The sequence below is a fragment of the Elephas maximus genome, chromosome 19 (genome assembly GCF_024166365.1).
Source record: "Elephas maximus indicus isolate mEleMax1 chromosome 19, mEleMax1 primary haplotype, whole genome shotgun sequence".
Lineage (NCBI taxonomy): Eukaryota > Metazoa > Chordata > Mammalia > Proboscidea > Elephantidae > Elephas > Elephas maximus.
The window spans coordinates 26,202,039-26,222,448 of NC_064837.1; the positions used below are offsets into that span (position 1 = coordinate 26,202,039).

General features: G+C 50.0%; 1 protein-coding gene across 4 annotated transcripts in view; it reads left to right on the forward strand.

Moving 5' to 3' along the window:
* The window catches only part of RAB11FIP4 (RAB11 family interacting protein 4), a 119,368-nt gene that overhangs the window by 80,331 nt on the left and 18,627 nt on the right, over positions 1-20,410 (forward strand). For 3 of the 4 annotated variants that reach the window (XM_049859662.1, XM_049859666.1, XM_049859664.1), the window contains one exon: positions 18,916-19,145. The exons of the other annotated variant lie outside the window; for it this stretch is intronic. In XM_049859662.1, coding sequence (XP_049715619.1) covers positions 18,916-19,145 — 230 coding nt within the window. The remainder of the gene's footprint in view (positions 1-18,915; positions 19,146-20,410) is intronic. 4 annotated transcript variants of the gene reach the window in all.

The following is a 20,410-nucleotide window of genomic DNA, read 5'->3' on the forward strand; positions in this document are numbered from 1 at the left end:
TAAACCACCTTGGCCTCTGCAGACGCTGGGGTCACTTGAGTTAAGTGACAGGTGCTTTCATGGCAACATGTGAATTAGATGCAAAGCATGTTCGCATTTCGAGGTGGCAGCCAGCTCCCCAGGCTCTGCTTGTGGCTGCATCTGGCCCTTCCTTCCAGAGGCTGCCAGTTTGCCAAGGGGAGGGTGGGCCCTTCACTTCCAGCCTCCAGCCGTGCCTGCGTCCACCCACCTGTCCCTAGCTCCAGCCAGCTTGGAGCAGTGCTGCCTCTGCGGCCCTGGCTGGCTGCAGCCCCAGGAGATCTGGAGTGGGGCCAGAGAGGTGTGCACTGTGCTACCACCCAGCTGCACTGGGGGTCTGCCCTTGGTTGGTTTCCAGGGAGCAGGCGTGCCTGCCCCTCCAGCTTGGCTTCTCAGAAGTCTGTAGCTCTGCTGAGGCTAAACTGGCCAGGTTGGTGGGGCACTGGTCAGGACAGCTCTAGCCCAGCAACTTTACGTAACCTTGAACTGATAATGTAGGCTTCTGGGGAAATAGGGTTCTTACTGACACGGCTGGTCTGGCTGGTACATTTTTGTGTGATTATCTGTAAGATTGTATCAGGTATTAGCAAAGAAGGCTCTTGCAGCAACCGGTGTGTGTATGTGTGTGTACATGTACCTGCCTGTGTGGAGCTGATGTCTGCCTTTCAGCACACACACAGTCTAAGCAACTGGCGCAATTCCTCCCCCGCCCCCCGGAGTCACAGACAATTTTTTCTTTATGCACATTTTCACATCTCATATTGGCATGTGTTATGCATTTGCTGGCACATTGTAATTTCATTGACAGTGCCTTTTCATTCTGGTGGTACTTAAAATAATAGTGCATCTTCAAATCAAAGCCATGTTGGATTTAATGAAACACAGGAACTAGGTAACCTCTGGAGAACTTACATAATTTGCCTCATTTCTTCAGGGAACAGGGTAGAGCTACCTTGTAGTGTGGCTGGATTGTATGAGGGGATACTCGGATGTGGTTCAAGGGAGCACATGTGAACATTGAGCACACCTGGGCTCAGATTCTAGCTTTACAGCTCACCAGCTGTGTGACCTTGGGAAAGTAAGGTAACCTTTCTGAGCCTCAGGTTCTTTCCCTGCCAGATGTGGACTGTGGCTCCACAGTCATCAGGACTGTGTGAGGGGGCACCTTTCCTTTTATTCCCCTTGCTGGGTGTCAGTCATCTCAGGTTGCATTCTGCTGGTGTTAAGAGGGGAACAAGGGCAAAGAGGAGGTCGCTAGCTATCTGAGGCAGCAGAGGGAGATTGGTGTTACCAGCACTTCCTGACTCAGTTTATAATCCTTGAACAATGTCTTTCCTTCCCTCCTCCTCCTCCCACTTTGCCAGTTTTTGTTTTCACATGTGTTTCCTTTTAACAATTTTCTTTCAAATCTCTCTTCTCTCCCTTTCTGTAAAATCTTCCCACATGTAGCCTCTTTGAAGTAGGGATAGGTTACACCCCATGGGCGGAATGGCGTAAGCCCCAGGAGCCTAGTGTGCCATGGCACCTGAAACTTTCAGCTCGAATTTGCATTCTGGTGCCACCAGCCTTGCAAACCCCTCTTTCCGTGGCCTTCAGGGCTCAGCCTGACGCTGCTCCTCAATCTGGAGTGTCGTAATCGTCTATCGGGTGCCGGTCACTGCTATCACCAGAAGCATTTAAAGTGTTCTTTGGACCCTTCTTGCTGCATTAAAATCAGATTCAGTTCAAATCCCAGCCCTACTAGCTCTGTGTAACCTTTTGCAAGTTACTTAACCTTTCTGAGCCTCCTTCTCTCATGTGAACAGTGGCAGACGCACAAAAACAACTGGCACGCAATAGGTGCTTAATAGATGTGTTCTTCGCCAGTTTTTTCCCAAATGTTTAGTACCACCTTGTGTTACTTTAGCTAAGTGCTGAGGGCTCAGGGAACATCAGCCATCTGGGGTGCTCCAAGTACATGCTCTGAGACAGATGGAGCAGTTCTGGGCGGGGAACAGCACTGAGAACAGACCTGCCTGAGCAGTTTGGGAGGGGTACGCCTCATTCAGGGTGGCTGGGTGCAGGGGGAGGGGACAGGATGGAAAAAGACAAGGAAGAACTTTGGGATGTGGTAACCAGGTGGCCATCTGTAGGGATGAGGTTGAAGCTGCCCAGGGTGTGGCTGGAGCAGAGCAGTGGGTTAGACATAAGAGCTGGGAGAGGAAGGGGCTGAGCTTGAGGCATGGGGAGACAGGCAGGGCTTTGATCCGGTTTGTTCTGGTTCAGAACCCTGCTGATAATGTGCATTTCCTCCCCTCGATATACTGAATCAGAATCTACAGTTTAACAAGATCCCCAAGTTATTCTTAATGTATAATGAATTTTGAGAACCGCTACTCTGCTGGAGGTTCTCAGGATTGGTCCCTAACCAGCAGCATTAGTATCGCCTGGGAGCTTGTTAGAAATGCAAATTCTCAGCAGGGGTTTGAACCTGAGTAAACTGGGTTCCAAGCTCTGGAGACAGGCCACAGGGGTGCCTAGCTGATAGTGGGCCACACTGAGCCAACTCTCAGAAGCAAGATGCTGGCTGGAGAGACAGCGGTGTTTAAACCTTGTTTTTGTTACAGGCCTCCTCTCTGTCCCCCATTTCTCCCACTTGAGACCTGATGGAAGCCAGGAGCCCGAATTTTCAAATTTGTGTCTGGTGTCAGGGATTCACAGCACCCTCCTCAGTGGGTCAGTGGTGATACCCTACAGGGAGGTCTCTAGCATGTACCTCAGTCCCTTGTATGTATGGGGTGTAGTGAACTATGCCACAGGTGGGGCGAGTCTTCGCTTTTAAAGAACCTGTACCAGTTGGCTTCGGGGACCCCTCTGGGACCCCTGGAGGCAAGGCTGCCACACAGTCCTGGCTGGGGACAGGAAGAACCAATGGATTCGCTGTGCCAAGGCTGGGATGGAAAGGTTTCCCACTGGGTAATTCTCTCCCTAAAATTGTATCTGAGAGGTGGGGAGGGCAGCAGTGAGGATGAGGTGGCCTGGGTGTAACTAACCCTGTGTGGTCCTGCTCTGGTGCTGTGTGTGCTGCCACACCCAGTATCCTGGGGACAGTCATGGGAGCAAAGAAAAGGTGCACAGGGGTGAGTGCATCTGAGATGGGGAGGGGCTCTAGGACTTGGCTCTGCGCTAGAGCAGGGGTGGCCTCCCGGATGCGGTGATCTGTGTCACCGAGGGACAGGTGTTCACAGAGCAGTGAGGAATTGTGCCAAGGCACAGGGGCAGGGGGTGGGAGCGGGAGAGGGTGGTAGGGTGGAGGTTAAGTGGAGCATGGTTGGGGGAAGGCAGGGGAGTGGCAGTATCATGTCCTGAGGCCCAGAACTCCAGCCTCTCAAGGGCTTTGTGTGCTGGTCTGAGAAGCCAGGACCTGGTTCTGGGACAACCGGGAGCTATGGACTGTCAATAGCCTTGGATTCCACTGGGTGGCTTCCTGCGTGGCTTGCAGCCAGACCTAGTGCCTTACCTGTCCCTACCGGAAGAGACCTGGAAGGGACCTGAGCTGGCTCAGCCTGCCTGTGGACCCACACGGAGCTCTGGCCAGCTGTGCCCTGGTGACGTCCAGTGTGTGCAGCAGCTCCTGGAACACGCAGTCTGGGCAGCTGGGCCTGGCAAAGGCCACAGGACAAAGAAGGGGACCTGACCCAAGCCTGCCAGGAACACTGCTAGGGCTCTGGGCTGATGGGAGGTGCTGGAAGATGGGGCGGGGGAGGCCTGTGAAAACAGGGCCCTGCAGCTGTGCAGGTGGGGAGGAGGAGAGTCACCCAGTGTTGGCCTGCCTAGTCCCAGTCTGCCTGCTCCATAACAGCCGTGTCCAGTAGAGCCTGTGGCCATTGGCTGTGAGCAGATGCTGGTGCTCTGCATGGTATTGCAAACACTGTTGGTTTCTGTGGCTAAGAAGGGCTGGGGTGAGTAGCCTGCCCTGGCTTTAGAGTGCTGACCCTTTGGGGAAATGCTGGTCTGCTGGGCCCAGGGGTGCTCTCCCTGAAGCTACAGTGAACTCGGGGATCCTCTGTCTCACCTCTTTTGAGAGCACCCCAATGAAGGAATACCATACGCTAGACTCTGCAGAGGGGGAGAGCTGGCCTCAGTGACAGCTTTCACATCCCAAGCCTTCGCTCTGAGCTTTTAGCTCCTCTTTTCATGATGATAAAATATGGAGCCCCCAAAGCAAGCCCCACACACTCTTGACTGTGTGAGTAATTAAGCCTTCACTTCAAACAGCCCCATCTTTGAAAGCTGTAATTTGTAGCCCAAAATAGCTGCGTGTTCAAAGAGCCAGGAGAGCCCTTGGTGTGTGCCCCTTTCAGCCGGCAGCCTGTTCCTTCTGCTTTTGACATTTGAGTTGCCCTGACACCTGGCCACATGGTTTTCTCGGGAAGCCAGTGGTTGGTGGGAACTGGAGTTTCCAAGCAGCTACTTGGGAAGTATTTTCTGAGACTTAGATGGGATGATTGAAGTTAGATGGTTCCTGATTCAGGTTTACATGGCTCCCTTTTTTTGGGCTGCCTCAAAGAGGACTAGAGAGAAAAATCCCAGCGTAACTTTTGGGGAAAATGGATTAAACTCTCAGGATGCCATTTCCTCATCTGTAAGGAAGAGACTGTATTTGTTTGCAGGTTTTTTAGGGGCAGAAATGAGACCACCTCTGTAAAGCACATAGCAGACCCTAGTCACGTGGGAGGTGTTCTATTACGGTAGCCACTTTTCTTTTCCTTGGGGTATGGCTCGCCTGGCCGCTGGACATCAACGAGGAGATCTTATGTGTGCCTTTGGGGTAGGTGGCTGGGGGGCTCCAAACTAGCAGGAAGCACCTCCCTGGACTTGCAGCTTCTCTGTGGGCTGACATGCCTGGAATGCTTGGGGCTGGCTGCTGGGTTTAGTTTCCAGATGTGGAAACAATTTGAGTTCTATTTCCGTAATCCTCAACAGTTTTCCTCCAAAGTGCATTCTCATTTGAAAACGGAGGCTGTTGGCTCTCTTTGGGAGCCAGGAGGTAGACTGAATGTTCTGTGTTGAACCCTTTTCGTTCAGAGAGTGGGTTCTCTGGGATAGTCAGATCTAGGAGCCAAGGCTTTGTCGGGACATGGGCTTGATCCGTGGCTGGAGCAGAAAGTGACCTTGGGGCCACTTCCCCTGTGGATTTTCCTTGGAGATGAGTCATTTAGCTAAATTCAGCTGCAGCATCTTCTTGGCCCCTCAACTCAGTCACCATCACTGACCCTGGACAGCCAGCCTGGAGAGGGCTTGGGTTCTGCCCACGCCAGAGGGAGGCTGGCATCACAGCCAAGCATGGTACCCACGTGTCACAGGAGTGGCAGGGGCCCTCCTTCCCAGACTGACCACAACAGAAGGAAGAAATCTGCTTTGGATTTCAAGTAGCCAGAAATACTGCCCAGCATGGAGAACTAGCAATATCTTGCTCAATTACTGAGTGTCGCTAGCCACAGAGGCCGCCTGCCATCGAGGATTAGAGGCTCTGCCTGCAAGGGCCTTGTGATTTCAGGGCTAACTGCAGATCTTCTTTCTTGTAGACCAATCGATTTTTAGGTAAAATAAGTTTCACATTGTCTTATAGCTACAGTAAATACGTCTCTGAGCAAGCAGAAATTGCCTTTACAGTTCTAAATGTCACTGGCTGACTGTTAAAATTAAAATGCAATACATGGGCAATTGAGAACATAAAGAAATGGAAATAACTTACTTAGAAGATATCATATGTAAATAATACTTCTAAAACATCATTCTGATAATCATAGATCTACCAAGCAAAATATAGTCTTTTTAACAGTAGTATTTTAAACTGATCATGAAAGAGAATTCTTTCTTTTTTTGAGGGGAGACAGAAATATCCCAAGTCTCTTGATAAGGTCCTGGAGGCCAGTAGTAGTTCTCTTAGGAGGTTGAATTAACCTTGAAGGAGCTTGCTTATATCATCAGGATGGGAAAGTGGGTAAAAATTCTGACCATACCTGGGGAATTCCTGTAGGCTTCCTAGTAAGGAGAAGGGAAGAGGTCTTCTTGTGAAGAGTCAGTGGAGGAAGAGATGGTGGCCCCAGGAGAGCCTGGGTGAAGGGGAGGTGCCTGTGTTTTCAGATCAAGAGACCCCGAGGGGGATGGCTCTTGACCAAATGCCCTGTCTGAAAAGCTTATAGTGATGTGATGACTTGTGATTCTTCTTATTACTTCAGCTGTCGTTAACACTTTTGAAATCTAGATCAGTCATCAGTCAGCTCTTTTTTTTTTTTTAATAATAATTTTTATTGGGCTTTAAGTGAACGTTTACAAATCAAGTCAGTCTGTCACATATAAGCTTATATACACCTTACTCCTTACTCCCACTTACTCTGCCCCTAATGAGTCAGCCCTTCCAGTCTCTCCTTTCAGGACAATTTTGCCAGTTTCTAACCCTCTCTACCCTCCCATCTCCCCTCCAGACAGGAGATGCCAACACAGTCTCAAGTGTCCACCTGATACAAGTAGCTCACTCTTCATCATCATCTCTCTCCTACCCATTGTCCAGTCCCTTCCATGTCTGATGAGTTGTCTTCGGGAATGGTTCCTGTCCTGGGCCAACAGAAGGTTTGGGGACCATGACCGCCAGGATTCCTCTAGTCTCAGTCAGACCATTAAGTCTGGTCTTTTTATGAGAATTTGGGGTCTGCATCCCACTGATCTCCTGCTCCCTCAGGGGTTCTCTGTTGTGGTCCCTGTCAGGGCAGTCATCGGTTGTGGCCAGGCACCATCTAGCTCTTCTGGTCTCAGGATGATGTAAGTCTCTGGTTCATGTGGCCCTTTCTGTCTCTTGGGCTCTTAGTTATCGTGTGACCTTGGTGTTCTTCATTCTCCTTTGATCCAGGTGGGTTGAGACCAATTGATGCATCTTAGATGGCCACTTGTTAGCATTTAGGACCCCAGATGCCACATTTCAAAGTGGGATGCAGAATGTTTTTATAAATCAGTCAGCTCTTGTTGTTATGAATTTATTTCATCCTCAAAGAATGAGCTGGCCCTCCAGGTTCCATATTTCCATTGAGTCTACCTCTAGAACAGCATCTTTAAGGATAACTTCACTTCTTCATATTCATTTTAAGTGAAGCTAAACTTGTTAAAAACTTTACGCTTTTCCTTAACCAATTCAGCAAGTTTGAGGCAAGCTAGAATGTTTTATGTAAAGTTTACTTCTAACAGACTGAAAAAATAAGATCTGTGAGAAAACTGATTATGGCTGCAGATACCACTGTCTGCCTTGGGAAGCCATTGGGGTGGGGCTGGGGGTACAGGACAGCCTGGCCACTGGTTGTCACCCAACATCCTTGTGTAACTCTCCAAAGTTTTGCCCAAAGCAAAGCTCTACAATGGTTCGAAGTCCCCCACAGCACCACCACCACCATGGCTCCAAAGTCTACCATACAAACCAAAAAAACAAACCCACTGCGGTTGAGTTGACTCTTAGCGACAATAGAGCCCCCTCCAATAGCTGTATCTCTGCCACGACAAGCTACAAAAGAATACCCCACAATATTTCCTCTGTAGCTCAGACCACTACCTGGCAACTGAGACAGACCAAAGGGGAAATGGTACAATTAAAAATTTTCATGTCCCTCTTGCTCTTCAGTGCTACTGATTCTCCTTAAAAAAAAAAAAAAAAACTTTATTATAAATTGGAAATGTAATGAAAAAATAGAACAGAAAAATGAATACTTATACACCCACTACCTAGATTCAACAGTTAGCATTTTGTCATACTTGCCTCATCTCTGTATATAACCTTTCCACCCCCCCCCCGAACCACTTCAGACGAATGCATTATCTGACAATGCCATTATCAAAACGAAGGTCATTCTCCTTCATAATCATATGCCATTAACATACCTATCAAAAATAAGCATAATCTCTTAATATCACCCAATAGCCAATCCCTATTCCAGTTTCCCTATTTGTTCCCAAAATGTCTTTTACAATTGAGTTGTTTTTTGAACTGAGATCCAATCAGGAATAACATTCAGTTGTCTCTTGGTTAATCCAGATCCCAGTAAACCTGTTGCCATCAGGTAATTTCGACTCATAGTGATGCTGTAGGACAGAGTAGAGCTGCCCCATAGGGTTTCCAGGGCTGTAATCTTTACAGAAGCAGACTGCCACATCACTCTCCCTCAGAATGGCTTGTAGGTTTGAACTGCTGACCTTTCAGTTAGCAGCAGAGCACTTAACTACTGCACCAGCAGGGCTCCACAATCTAGAGCAGTGATTCTCAATGAGTGGTCCTGGGACCAGCAACATCTGAGAGCTTGTTAGATATGCAAATTTGGGAACTTCACCCCTGACCTACTGAATCAGGAACTCCGCTTTAACCTGAGTTCCAACAGTCCCTCCAGGAGATTCTGATACAGGGTAAAGCTAAAGAACCCATGGTCTAGAAAGATCGCCCCTCCCTTTTTTTTATGACATTCTCTTTTTTGAAAAGACCAGGCCAGTTGTCTTGTAGAAGGTCTCAGGTTCCCTTTTTGTCTGATTATTTCCCTGTGGTGACACATAGTGTGTTCCTCTTTCCCCTGTTTTCCTGTAAACTAGGAGTTAGATCTTAGGGCTTGATTAGAATGGAGTGAAATATTGTGTTTAGACTACATCACTGGTGACGCAGTGCACTTCATATTGTATCACATCAGGAGGCCCACGTCTGGTTGTTCCCAAATGAGTGGTACTGAGTTTGATCACCGCATTAAAGTAACAACAGCCAGGTGTGCATTTTCCAGTTGTCTGTAGGGTGATTCTTTGGTATCAGGCAAGTATCCAGTTCCCCATCAACCTTTACCCTAACGGTTTTATTCTACAATTTTGGAAGGTAGTTTTCTGTATCAGGTCAATTTGGTTAATTGTGTTGGCCAAATACTCTATCCCTTCTGACTTTCTTGTTTGCTTGCTCCATCATCACAGAGAGAAATTGAGATCGCCAACATTGACTTCTAAGTTTTGTGTTATATGTCTTGAAACTACGTTATTAGAAGCATAAACATTTAAACCCGTTGCCGTCTAGTGATTCTGCCTCAGAGTGACCCTATAGGACAGGGTAGAACTGCCTCATAAGGTTTCCCTAGGCTGTAATCTTTACAGAAGCCGACTGCCACATCTCCCCAGGTGCGGCTGGTGGGCTCAAACCACTGACCTTTCTGTTAGCAGCCAAGTGCTTAACCACTGTGCCACCAGGGCTCCTTGCATAAACATTTAGGAATATCATCTTGAGAAATTGATGCCTAAAAATGTTCCTCCATCTCTTGCCTTAAATTCTACTTTGATGTTAATTAACCCTGCCAGCTTTCTCTTGGCTAGTGTTTGCATGATGTATCTTTTTTCATCCTTGTATTTTCAACCTATCACTGTCCTTATGTTAAAATTATCTCTCTTACAAATGGCATATGATTGGAGCTGTTTTTTTTTGTTTTGTTTTGTTTTTTAAATCTACTCTGACAGTGTTTGTCTCTTAATAGGATTGTTTAGTCCATTTTTGTTTAATGTATTATTGATGTGCTTGAGTTTAAGTCTACCACCTTGCTATTTGTTTTTCATTGGTCCCAGCTGATCTTTGATCCTTTTTTCCTTTTTCTGTATTCTATGGGATTACTCAAGTATTTCTTATTTTGTTTTTCCTCCTCTATTAGATTTTTAGTTTACATTTCTTTTTTTTAACTGCTGCTTTTTGACGTGCTCGAACATGTTATTGGAAGGGAAATGGCATGAAGGGATAGCAAGGTCACAGTGTCTTGGGGCAGGTGGACAGCCCAGCCACAAGGGGTGTTTCCAACAGGGACGCACTATGGTCCAGGGTCTGGCTTGCAATCTAACAGGATGGAGACCAGATCCACTTGGCACTTCCCACATCCCTGGGACTCAGGTGCCACTCGTGCCCACAGAGCACCTCTGGATGGACATGCAGACCCAAAATGCAGCCTGATTTGTTTACAGTGAGATAGTGTTCAGGCAGGGAGCTTGGGCAGCCCTCCCCTCCCCGTCTTTGGCAGGTTCCTGAGAAGCGTGCTCTCATCAGAAGGGTGGTGGGTGAACTTGGAAACAGAGGAGCTGGTTAGAGGTTTGGATGGACAGTAAAGGACCTCAGGCTCTGGTGCCAGCTGAGCAAGGCCCTGCAGCCTTTGGGGCAGGCAGGTCATACTGGTCAGCTGGACACGTCACCTCTGGCCAGTGCCTGGTGGATGCTGCCAGGGTCTACTTCAGACCTTCTCTTATTGTCGCTTCCCAGAAAGCCATTCACTCCCAACCCCTTACAGAGGACAGGCTCTGTCTTTAGATCCCTTCATAACTTTCGGTCCCTCTCTGTCACCCTTCAGGAAATTTGCTCACCTCTGTTCCATTAGGCGTTGATTTTCATTTAGCTCTCGGGGTAAACTCATTTCTAAGTTATTTTGGGAGGTACATCATGCCCCTTTCCCCCTTGTACTGCTTATGACAACTTTTATCAGCAGTATGTGTGTTTAGGGGGGGTGTAACATGGGGGGAGAGACATCTCAAGAGTTGTGATTAAAACAACCACTTCTGTGTGATGGTGTGTTTAGTAGCAGAACTCCTTATTCCACTGTTTCTGGCTTACTGTAAATGGCATGGAGTACTTGAGAAACGCATGCATCGTTTTGTTTTTCTCTTTGGTTCAGTACCAGCCTGAGGTTCTGGAGCCGGTGGGCACCAGCTCCAGGACTGCACCAAGTCTGCCTGAGAGCCTTGGTCTCCCATCTGTAAAATGGGGGTGAATTAGTTCCTCCCTCTGGGGACCGAAGTGAGGATTAAAGCTCTTATCATATTCTTTCCTACATGAGGGTAATGAGCACGCAGAGAAACAATTGCCGCTGTTGCTCCCCTTCTGGGATCTGCAAGACCACCTTATGGTGAACGTAGAGGGCAGTAGTTGGGCATCTTTGCTGAGATCCGCTCCTAGAGGCTCCTGGGGCAGGAGCCCTGAGTCACGTTGAGGGTGGTCTTGAGCGATTACTGAGTCCCTCCCTGTGCATCTTGGAGCCACTGGCTGGCAGGAGAGAGCCTGAAAGCTGTCTTGGGTACCTCCAGGGGTGGCGAGCAGTTGGAAAGGGGCTCTGATCTGCCCCTGGGGGTGGGAATGGGATGATCTGTCCTGTCTTCCTGATCCAGGCCTCCCCTGACAGAGCAGAAAGCTCAGGGCTGTAGAGCTGTGATCTGCAGTGTAAAGTCAGTCCCCAGCGCTGGCTGAGACAGGGATAAACCCTGGTGGCTTAGTGTTCCGGTGCTCCCATGCTTGCCCTTGTGTTTGTGTGTGGAGGGGCTTGGGGGGGAGCCAAAGCCTTCCATCTGCGCTGAGGGTATTCTTGTTCAGGAGACAAAGCTGAGGCACCAACCTCCCTGGGTGGCACCTGGGTAACTCTGTTGAACCAGTGGCTCATTAGCCCTAAAGAGCGCTGCTGCTACTGCCTGCAGAGCAGGGTCAGATTTCAGAGCCAGGGTTGGCAGCCAACAAACAGAAGAAGGTTACAGCCTGGATTGCTTACTGATCTCTGCTGCTGGCATCTTCACATGAGGAGCCACGGTTGGTATAGGGGGTCCCAGCTCGGTTAACCCCATCCTCTTCTTGTGGGCCTGGGGGTGTTAATACCCAAGAGCTATCTCCCTAAGCTGAATCTTCTGCTGTCCTTGAGAAAGATGCAGTGAGACCCTGACTGGGGCCCTTTTCTCTTCCTGGGCTGACTGGGTCTTCATCACCCGCCTGTTCCCCCCCGCCCAAGACTGCTCAGCCCAGCTCAGGCAGCAGGCTAAGCTTCGCCCTCACACGAGGCTTGGTTTGTGTCCACGCCCCTCCACACCGTCTTCCCTGCAGTGGTGTTCCACGTGTGGTTGCTGATGCCTTGCCATGAGGGAAGCTGGGGTGTGCCCGCCCAGGCTATTTTTACCTAGCCTTGTCCCCACAGAGCTGTTCCTTGGCTCTGAATTACTGCCTGGGGAGCGGGGCCATTGCCAGGGCTGGGGGTGGGTGAGCCGGAGCTTCAGAGCCTCCTGGACTCCTTTCCCTAGGCAGCATCTCATCTTAACACTTATTAAAGGGTGTAATTAAAGTGCAGAGAGACCTTCGAAGAGAGTGGGCAGAAGAGGACCCTGGTGGGGAGAAAAGAGGCACCCGGTGTTTGAAGAGCCGGTTACGGGACTCGGCAAAAGTCTGGCTTCCAGAAACTGAGCCCAGCCTACCTCCAGCCCAGTGTGCCGCTGGGGGTCAGAGGGAAAGGGTTTCAGGGGCTGACTGCAGGGGACACTCTGGTTGTCCTCCCTCAACACAGTGATGACAAAAACAGCTCAGAATTATTGAGCACTTTGAGTGTGCTAAGACTGCAAAGTAGAGAGTTTTTTTGGGTTAAGACTGCAAAGTGATTAGAACAGAGCCAACTCATTTAATCCCAGTAACAGATAACTTCATTTTATAGTTGGGGGAACTGAGGCACTGAGAGGTCCAATAAACTACCTAAGGTCACAGAACTAGGACATAGTGGGCCAGGATTTGAGCCTGGTTAGTCCACCTCCAGAGCCTGCCCCTAAACACCAGCCTGTCTCCCTCTAACCTTTGACGTGTTTTCAGCACGTGCAAGGTGTGAGGCTTTGTTCCAGACTCTCCCAGGCAGTGCTCCCAGGTAGGTATTTTCATCCCTGTTTTTAGATGAGGCTCAGAATTAAATAACTTATCTAAGGTCATACAGCTAGCGAATAGCCAAGCCAGAATTAGAACCCAGGCCTCAGGGCTCCTGTGGTTGGGCTCTACCCAGCTGCTCATACCGCCGCACAGTTTGGTTTAACGAGTACTGGACGATCACCTAACGTGTTGTCTTAGTTACCTAGCATTGCTATAACAAAAAATACCACAAGTGGGTGGCTTCGAAGAGCAGAAATTTATTTTCTCCCAGCTCTGGAGGCTAAAAGCCCAAATTCATGGCTTGAACCCTGTGGGGAAGAACGTTCTTTGTCTCTTCAGCTTTAGTGGCTGCCAGCGATCCTTGGTGTTCCTGGGCTTGTTAAATGCATCTGGTTCCATTGTCACATGGCTTCTGTCTTCCCCCTTGTGTGCCCATGTCTGTTCTGCCCTTTTCATAAGACACCACTCAGAAGTGATTTAGCTTTACTCTGGTGTGACCTCATTTAAATAACAAAACCCCTATTTCCAAACAAGGTCATGTTCACAGGTACAGGGGTTAGGACTTCCACATACCTTTCTGGGGTGGTGGAGGTGGGGCACAATTCAGTCGATAGCACGTGTGCTTCCAATGACGCTAACCATTGAGGGGTTCAGACATAGAAATCCCCATGGTTACCCATTTCGGGTCTTCCCTCTCCTGGGCAATTGTAGAAGTTCTGTCACCCAGAATCAATGCCCTCTGTACATTAGCTGTCAGGAAAATGCAGAGTAATGGTGTGTGTGACTTTGAGGTGGGTGAGGGTGAGGCCCAAATGAAGTCGTAGTGCCTGGGTCTGTCATATCCCCTCTAGAGAGTTCAGACAGTGGGGCATTGTCAGCCACTCTGTGGCTGAATGGCTCCCCCACGTGTTTTGATATCTTGGCCTTTCCAGCTGTGTTGAATTCAGCCCTTGCCAACTTCCTACAGAGGAAGGAGTGACTGTGGGACCTACTGACGGGTGATGAGGCTCTTGAGACTGGAGAGGCCCCCAGGGACAGGCTGTGTGCCTCTAGGCTCCCACTTCCAGCCGTAGCCAGCTCCATCCAGCCTCAGCCAGAGACAGGGTGGAGGTGGGGACGTGGAGGTGGACACTGGTGGCACAGACCTGGCCCTGCCAGAGGGGCTGGCTGGGGCCTATTTCCCCAGCTGTGAGTCTCAGGAATCTGCAGAAAACCCTGGCCCCAGGTAATTCCCCAGGCCCAGCCTCTTTGAGGAGGGCATCGCTCCTGTCCTCTTGTCTGTTGAGGACCTTGCTGGCTGACCAGTGGAGACCCCACGGGTTGAAGGAACAGCGCAGCCCCTGTAGCACACAGCCCCCATGAGGCTGAGTCAGGATTTAATGCCCCCACTGCTGCTGACCCTCTGGTGCTTGTGTAAATGACCATATGTGACCCTAAGAGCAGTCCTCTGAGGTAGAGGTGATTGTCCCTGCTCTATAGATGAGGAGTCAGGGCTCAGAGAGGTAGGCACTTACCCTAGGTCACAGGGCTTGTGAGTGGCATGGCCATCTGGCACTGAACCTCAGTCTGCCAGGCTCCAGGGCCCTTAGTTACCCTCACAAGGTTCTCCTGGTACTGGCACGGGAAACATTGTGGCTGCCTTATCCCCCTTCACTCCTGGGACCCCTCAGTAGGTGACGGGAGGAGGGCATGGTGGGGAAAGGGGAAAGGAGGTGACCCTGGGAGTGGTCTAGGTGCAGTGCCTTTTAGCCTGAGTTGACCACAGTGGCCTGCCCGCAGTGATCTGGGGGAATAGGGAGGTCTGTGCCCAGGGCTGGTTATGGGTCCCAAGAGCCCTGTGTCCCTAAAGGCACTGAAAGACCAGACACAATTTTCTGCAAAAACCCCAAGGAGGCTGTGCCAAGCTCCAGGCCTGGATGTATCCTGGGTGGTAGGAGTCACTATTGGTGACTAGATTGCCGTTTGTGGACCGCTTTCTCATGGCACTCGGGAACAGAGGCAGGGATCTTGGGAGCCGCCCTGGGCCAGATTCCGCTCATGGACACCTGGGTTTTTTGGAAACATGGCGCTCTCAGGAGGCCCATTCTCTCCACGCCTCTAACCCTGCCACCCCCTCCAGAGCAGGCCGCAGGGACTGGGGTGTCTCTCCCATCGTGGGAAGGAGAGTGTGGCTGTGAAGGCAGACGGTGTGGATGCTGTGCGGCCTGGGGCGAGGGAGCAGCTCTCAGGGCCTCAGAACCCCGATGACGTGTGCCCTGTCCCATCCTATCCCCTCAGCCTCCCCGCTCAGCCAGCTCTTGTTTGAAGGACCCGACTCCCCCAGGGCAAGATTCCACTGCTGGGAATCTTTCTCTAAAACTTGGCTGGAATCTGAAGCAGCAGTAGAGTTTGCCTCCCCGCCACCAAGGTGGATCAATCTTTAGGTCCTCCACATTCCCCAAAGATCTCCCCCACGCTGAGCAAGGCAGCCTCTTCTTGAAATCATACAGACATGGGCACTTCATGCAGGGCCTAGACTGGCCCAGGCACCTGGCTAGAGGGTAACCCACAGCCTTGGGAAGGCACGTGCTGTCAGGAGCAAGCGTGTCTGGGGGCCTCTTAGGAATAAACTCTGTGAGGTCAGTATTTTTATTATCAACATGTTCTGCCTTTCTCTCTGCACCTTTATTCAAAAAACAAAAAAGAGAAAGTTGAGTCAGATGGGTTTTTAGTGTGGCTGGAAGTTCTCCCAGGCAGTGAGTGGGAGCTGGCCAGCTCAAAGAGCAGATGAGAGGTCACCATCCAGCTCCTCCAAGGGGCTGCCCCTGCCCTGTCTCCTTCCCCGGGGTGTTTGGGAATGGAGCAGGGTGCCCACCAGCAGCAGTACCCCCACTCCTGACCCCAGTGGGAATGGAGCTAGTGCTATACAGGCCCTTCCCCAGAGGGGCCCAGGGAGTGAGAGGTGGGGCCGGGGAGTAGGCCCTTGGGAATAGCTAGGGTGACCACGGCCACTTTGTCTAGGACAAATGCCAAACCAGATGGGTCCCTGGGACAGGCACAAACCTGTACTGTCCTGGGCAAACTGATATGTATGGTTACTTTTCTTATAGCTGTCCTTATACTACTTGAATTTAGGGAAATATAGAGGTGGTTTTGAAGTTTCTACTTGCCTCAGGCAAGTAATCGTGGGTTGAATGAAAAGGCATTACTATAGGGAGCAACTCATTTTAAAAGTGTATCTGTGTGTCTGTGTGTGTTTGGTGGGTGCCGAGGGGCTGGGACTTGGCATCAGGAGCCTGGCTTCAGGTCTGAACAGGGCCCTCACCAGGGAGGGAGTCCTGGAGCATCTACTCTCCTGCTCTGAGCCTCATCTTCGCAGTGTGTCAGACAGAGGCAATGACGCATTAATTAATCTTTGCCTTGTATTCCATGGGGCTCTCACAGGGCTTTTGTGAGGGAGGGATGAGGGGGGTGTGTGTGTGCGCGCACGTGCGTGTAACAGAGACAGACAGAGGACACTTTGTAAAATGTGAGGAACCAGGCAGAAGTGGACTCCACTCAGTAAGACACTAAAAATCTGTCTGAGGAAGGGCTTAGGAGTTGTGTGTGTGTGTGTGTGTGTATATGGGTGTGGGTGTGGGTGGGTGTGTGTGTGTGTGTGGAGGGGGTACTTTGGGGATGTCTGACCCCTCCTACCACCCTCCCTGTGACTGAGACAAGCCATTTGAGACCAGTTTCTCCACCTCAGCTCAGGGGCTTGGGCCAGCTGCCAGGAGCACGGTGTGCTACAGTAGAAGGTGGGTGGGGGCAACCAGCAAGCTCCCACCTGTACCCTGTGAGTTGGGTGTCTCGGGGGGGGCGGGGCAGAGTGCCCAGCAGAAACGTGCTTCTGTGTCTTGGTGTCCAGTTAGCCAAACATGAATTGGCCAAAAGCCAAGCCAGTCACCTGAGGAGCAGGAGTGCCAGTCTGTGTTTGGTATTGTGCCTGTTCTCTGGGAAGTGAGGTCGGCATAGCCTTTGCAGGACCTCAGCTACATGGTGCTGCGCAGAGCGCGGGCTTCGGGGACACACAGTCCTCCAGATTTCAGTCCCACCCCCACCACTGACTCCAACATGGTCCAAGGCAAGTCATGTCAACTACAAAAAGGAGGACAGGAAAGCCAGCTCATAGGGCTGTGACAAAGACCAAAAGAAATGCCCACTTTCAAGATGGTGGAGTCCTCATGAAAGCCACAAAGCTGGCACTCCTAGCAGGTGTTAATTTTCCCCTCCCTTTGTAGCTGGGAAGGTGAAGGGTGTGCGGGTGAAGGAGTAGACCATGTGTGGTGTTGCCTCCTTGGGCCCTGTTTCTCCTCAGAGGGTATCTCCCTCCAGCCTTGTTTCCTCTTGGTATCGCATGCACTAACACAGAGTTTCCTGTGGGGGTGGGAAGTGGACAGGATGTGGAAATTGCTACAGTAGGTGCAATGCCTGGACTTCGTAATACGTCCCTATAAAGTCCACCATCCTCGTTGCCCCTGTGAGTTTTGACAATCCATGAAATGTGGCATCAGTGATAGAGACAGAACCAAGTATGTGGCGACTGAAGGCAGGCAAGGTCCTTGCCTACTGGCTGGAGGACTTCTGGAAACTGCTTCAGCTTTCTGAGCCTCGATTTCCCCATTAGTAAAATAGGGCTAACAGTAGCAATCCTGAAGAGTTGCCATGAAACATAAATAAGATCTCGTTAAGTCTCAGCTCAGTCTCCAGAACTTGGTATCTGCTCCATAAATGTTGGTTTCCTTTTCTATCAGGATGTGACTTCAGGCTTACAAGTGAAGAGCTTGGTTAGGGCACAAGATCTGAGGGTTGAGAGCCATGAGGAACTGGTTTAGTGACATCTTGTCGAAAAGGGCTCTGTAAACACTATGGGTGATCTTAATTACACAGCCCCTTGGCCTTCAGTCCCTCCACACTCAGAGGTGTCTGGCTGGCTGATGCCAATTTTACTGGTCCATCAGCTGCTAAGCTGATATCTTGGCACAGGCAGAGCCAAGCTCATCAGTCACCATCTATTCTTAGCCCAGGGATGTCTCGGTGGGGTAGATCCCCAGAAGGGCTGTCACACACATCGGGTAAGCACATCAAAGCCTGCTACCTACACCCATTTGATTACCAGCTTCCTGGGATATCCCTAATCCTTTTTTGCTGAGCCTTTGTTCCTGTTATCCTTCTCAATGTCTTAAGGGTAACAGGGAAGCACCTTTGATGGAGGCCCTGCGAGCCCTACCCGGGGAGCACACCAAGGAACCTTGGGAATAGGTTGACATCTTGTGGGGGGAAGCAGATAGAATTAGTGCCATCTGGGAGGTACCCCATCCATAGAAGCAAATTGGCCCCAGAGATGGTTTGCAAAGATCTGCCCTTCAGACTAAAATAAAGCTAGAGCTCTTTTGCCATAAGATGATTTTAGCAAAACGTTCCGGTAAGTGTGTATTAGGCACTAACGTTGTACCAGGCAGTGTGCTAGGCACTGGAGACCCAGCAAGGCCAAGTCTAGCTCCAAGTTCAGAAGTTAAAGACCTGGTGTTCTTGCTCCTCGGGATGGTTGAATCAGTGCCCAAGGCAGACTGTACCCTCCCAGGCTGGCATCAGCGTCTTGTGGTCATGATTTCTTTATTGAGGTCCCACTGTGTGCCGGATATTTACATGAAATGTCTGATTTAATGGACACAATGCTCCTGTAAAATTCCATCACTACTCCCGATTTACAAAGGAGAAAACCAAAGTTCGGATGGGTTACCTGATGTGCTCGGAGTCAAGGAAGGTAGAGAATTCCCTATATCATGCTGCATGAGACTCTACTAGGTCAGGGTCATTATTCTTAAAAGCCATTCAACGTGGCTGTGTCCTTAACTCTCAGATCACTAAGAAACTTTCTTGGAGTCATTTGGCTTCTTGTGCAGTTTTTGTGATGGAGGTACGGACGTCCTGACTGCGCGCCCCAATGATGTGGCTGGCCTGGCTGCCCCCAAAGATGGCCATCCCTAGGTCTTTCAACTCTCACTGGAGTCTCATGTGTTGCCCCATATGAAAGGCCCCCTGAGACACATTGCCAGGCATTCTGACACTTGGTCTCCAGGTCTGGGCCTCCTTCCACCCAGCCCCTGCTGACACCCTTGTGTATGATGAAGAACACTGAGCCCCAGGGAGCTGGCCTTGCTCATGCTGTCCCCCTCTGTGCTTCCCAGGGCAGTGAGGTCCCAGGCCCCCCCTTTGCTGATGGCGAGCTCATCTCCGGGGAGCCTGGCTTCTTTCCTGAGGATGAGGAGGAGGCTATGACGCTGGCCCCACCGGAGGGCCCGCAGGAGTCGGACATGGACAGCCCCATGGAGAGCACCCAGAGCCTGGAGGGGTCGGTTGGAAGTCCAGCTGAGGAGAAGGACGGGGGGCTCGGAGGCCTGTTTCTGCCAGAGGACAAGTGAGTTAAAAGGCTCCAAAGCCCAGCAGGGTGGCCTCTGGGCCCAGAAATGCAGCCCTCAGAATGCATCTCCAGGAAGTAAATGTGAGACCTGCTCGAGGTTTGCACTGTGGGCGTTAGTTTCATGGATGTTTTAAATAGCAGAACATTCCAAGCCACCTAAATGCTTAATAGGGATAGTTCTGAAATTTTAGGCAGCTGTGCAAAGTCAAGTTTTAATTGATTATTTAATGACATGGGATAAATGATCTCAATTAGGTTAAAGAAAGCAAAAAAGACAGATTACAAAGATGTCGAAGAGTTATAGTATTAGTTTCATTAAAAACATACCTGTATACTGGGAGGAGCCCTGGTGATGCAGTGGTGAAGAGCTCAGCTGCTAACCAAAAGATCAGCGGTTTGAATCCACTAGCTGCTCCTTGGAAACCCTATGAGGCAGTTCTACTCTGTCCTTCAGGGTCACTGTGAGTTGGAACTGACTCGACAGCAGCGGGTTTAGGTTTAGCTTTATATACTGGGAAATGCCTCATAGAAGGAATTATTCCAGAAAATGTAAGCAGTTATTTCTGGATGGTGGGGCTATCAGTAATTTTAATTACCTCACATTACTCTGCTATATATTCCATATTTTCTATATTGATCAAGTACTCTCCAAATAGGAAATACTATTTAAAAATATTTTTAGTGACATCGTTCAGTGGGCTCATGTCGTCTTGTAGTTGAGTGTCAGCAGAAGGGAGTCCATTCCATAGCAGCCCCCACTAAATCTCTGGAGGGATACTGTGCTTATGGGGTGATAGAGGCAGCAGCCATCATGGCTGAGGACACCATGGCGGTAGGAGTGGTGACTCACCCATCAGTGGAAAGTGATAGTTACCTACAACCCACAGAGATTTGGAGAAGGAGAAGAGATTTCACTGTTGGTTGAACCATATGAAATTGCCAATTTTAAATAATTTTTACAGACATAAAAATTCAATTTCATATGGCTCAACCTAGTACATGTTTTTCAGTGCAGGGCTTCTCAGACTCTAGTGGCTGGGGGTCATGATGTTCTCAGCGGGGCATTTTGGAGTTCTTTATCGACTGAGAAGGTTCATCAGCCATTTCTGTGACTAACCAACCCAAGGATGAACTGTCATGGACAGCAGACCTGTTGTCCTTTTGGCTAAGCATTTGTCACTTGGTCTTTCCCAGTGGGGAAGTTCTCTTTCTCTGGGACCAGTCACCGGAAGTCAGGCCAGTAGTGGGTACCAAGAGTGCTT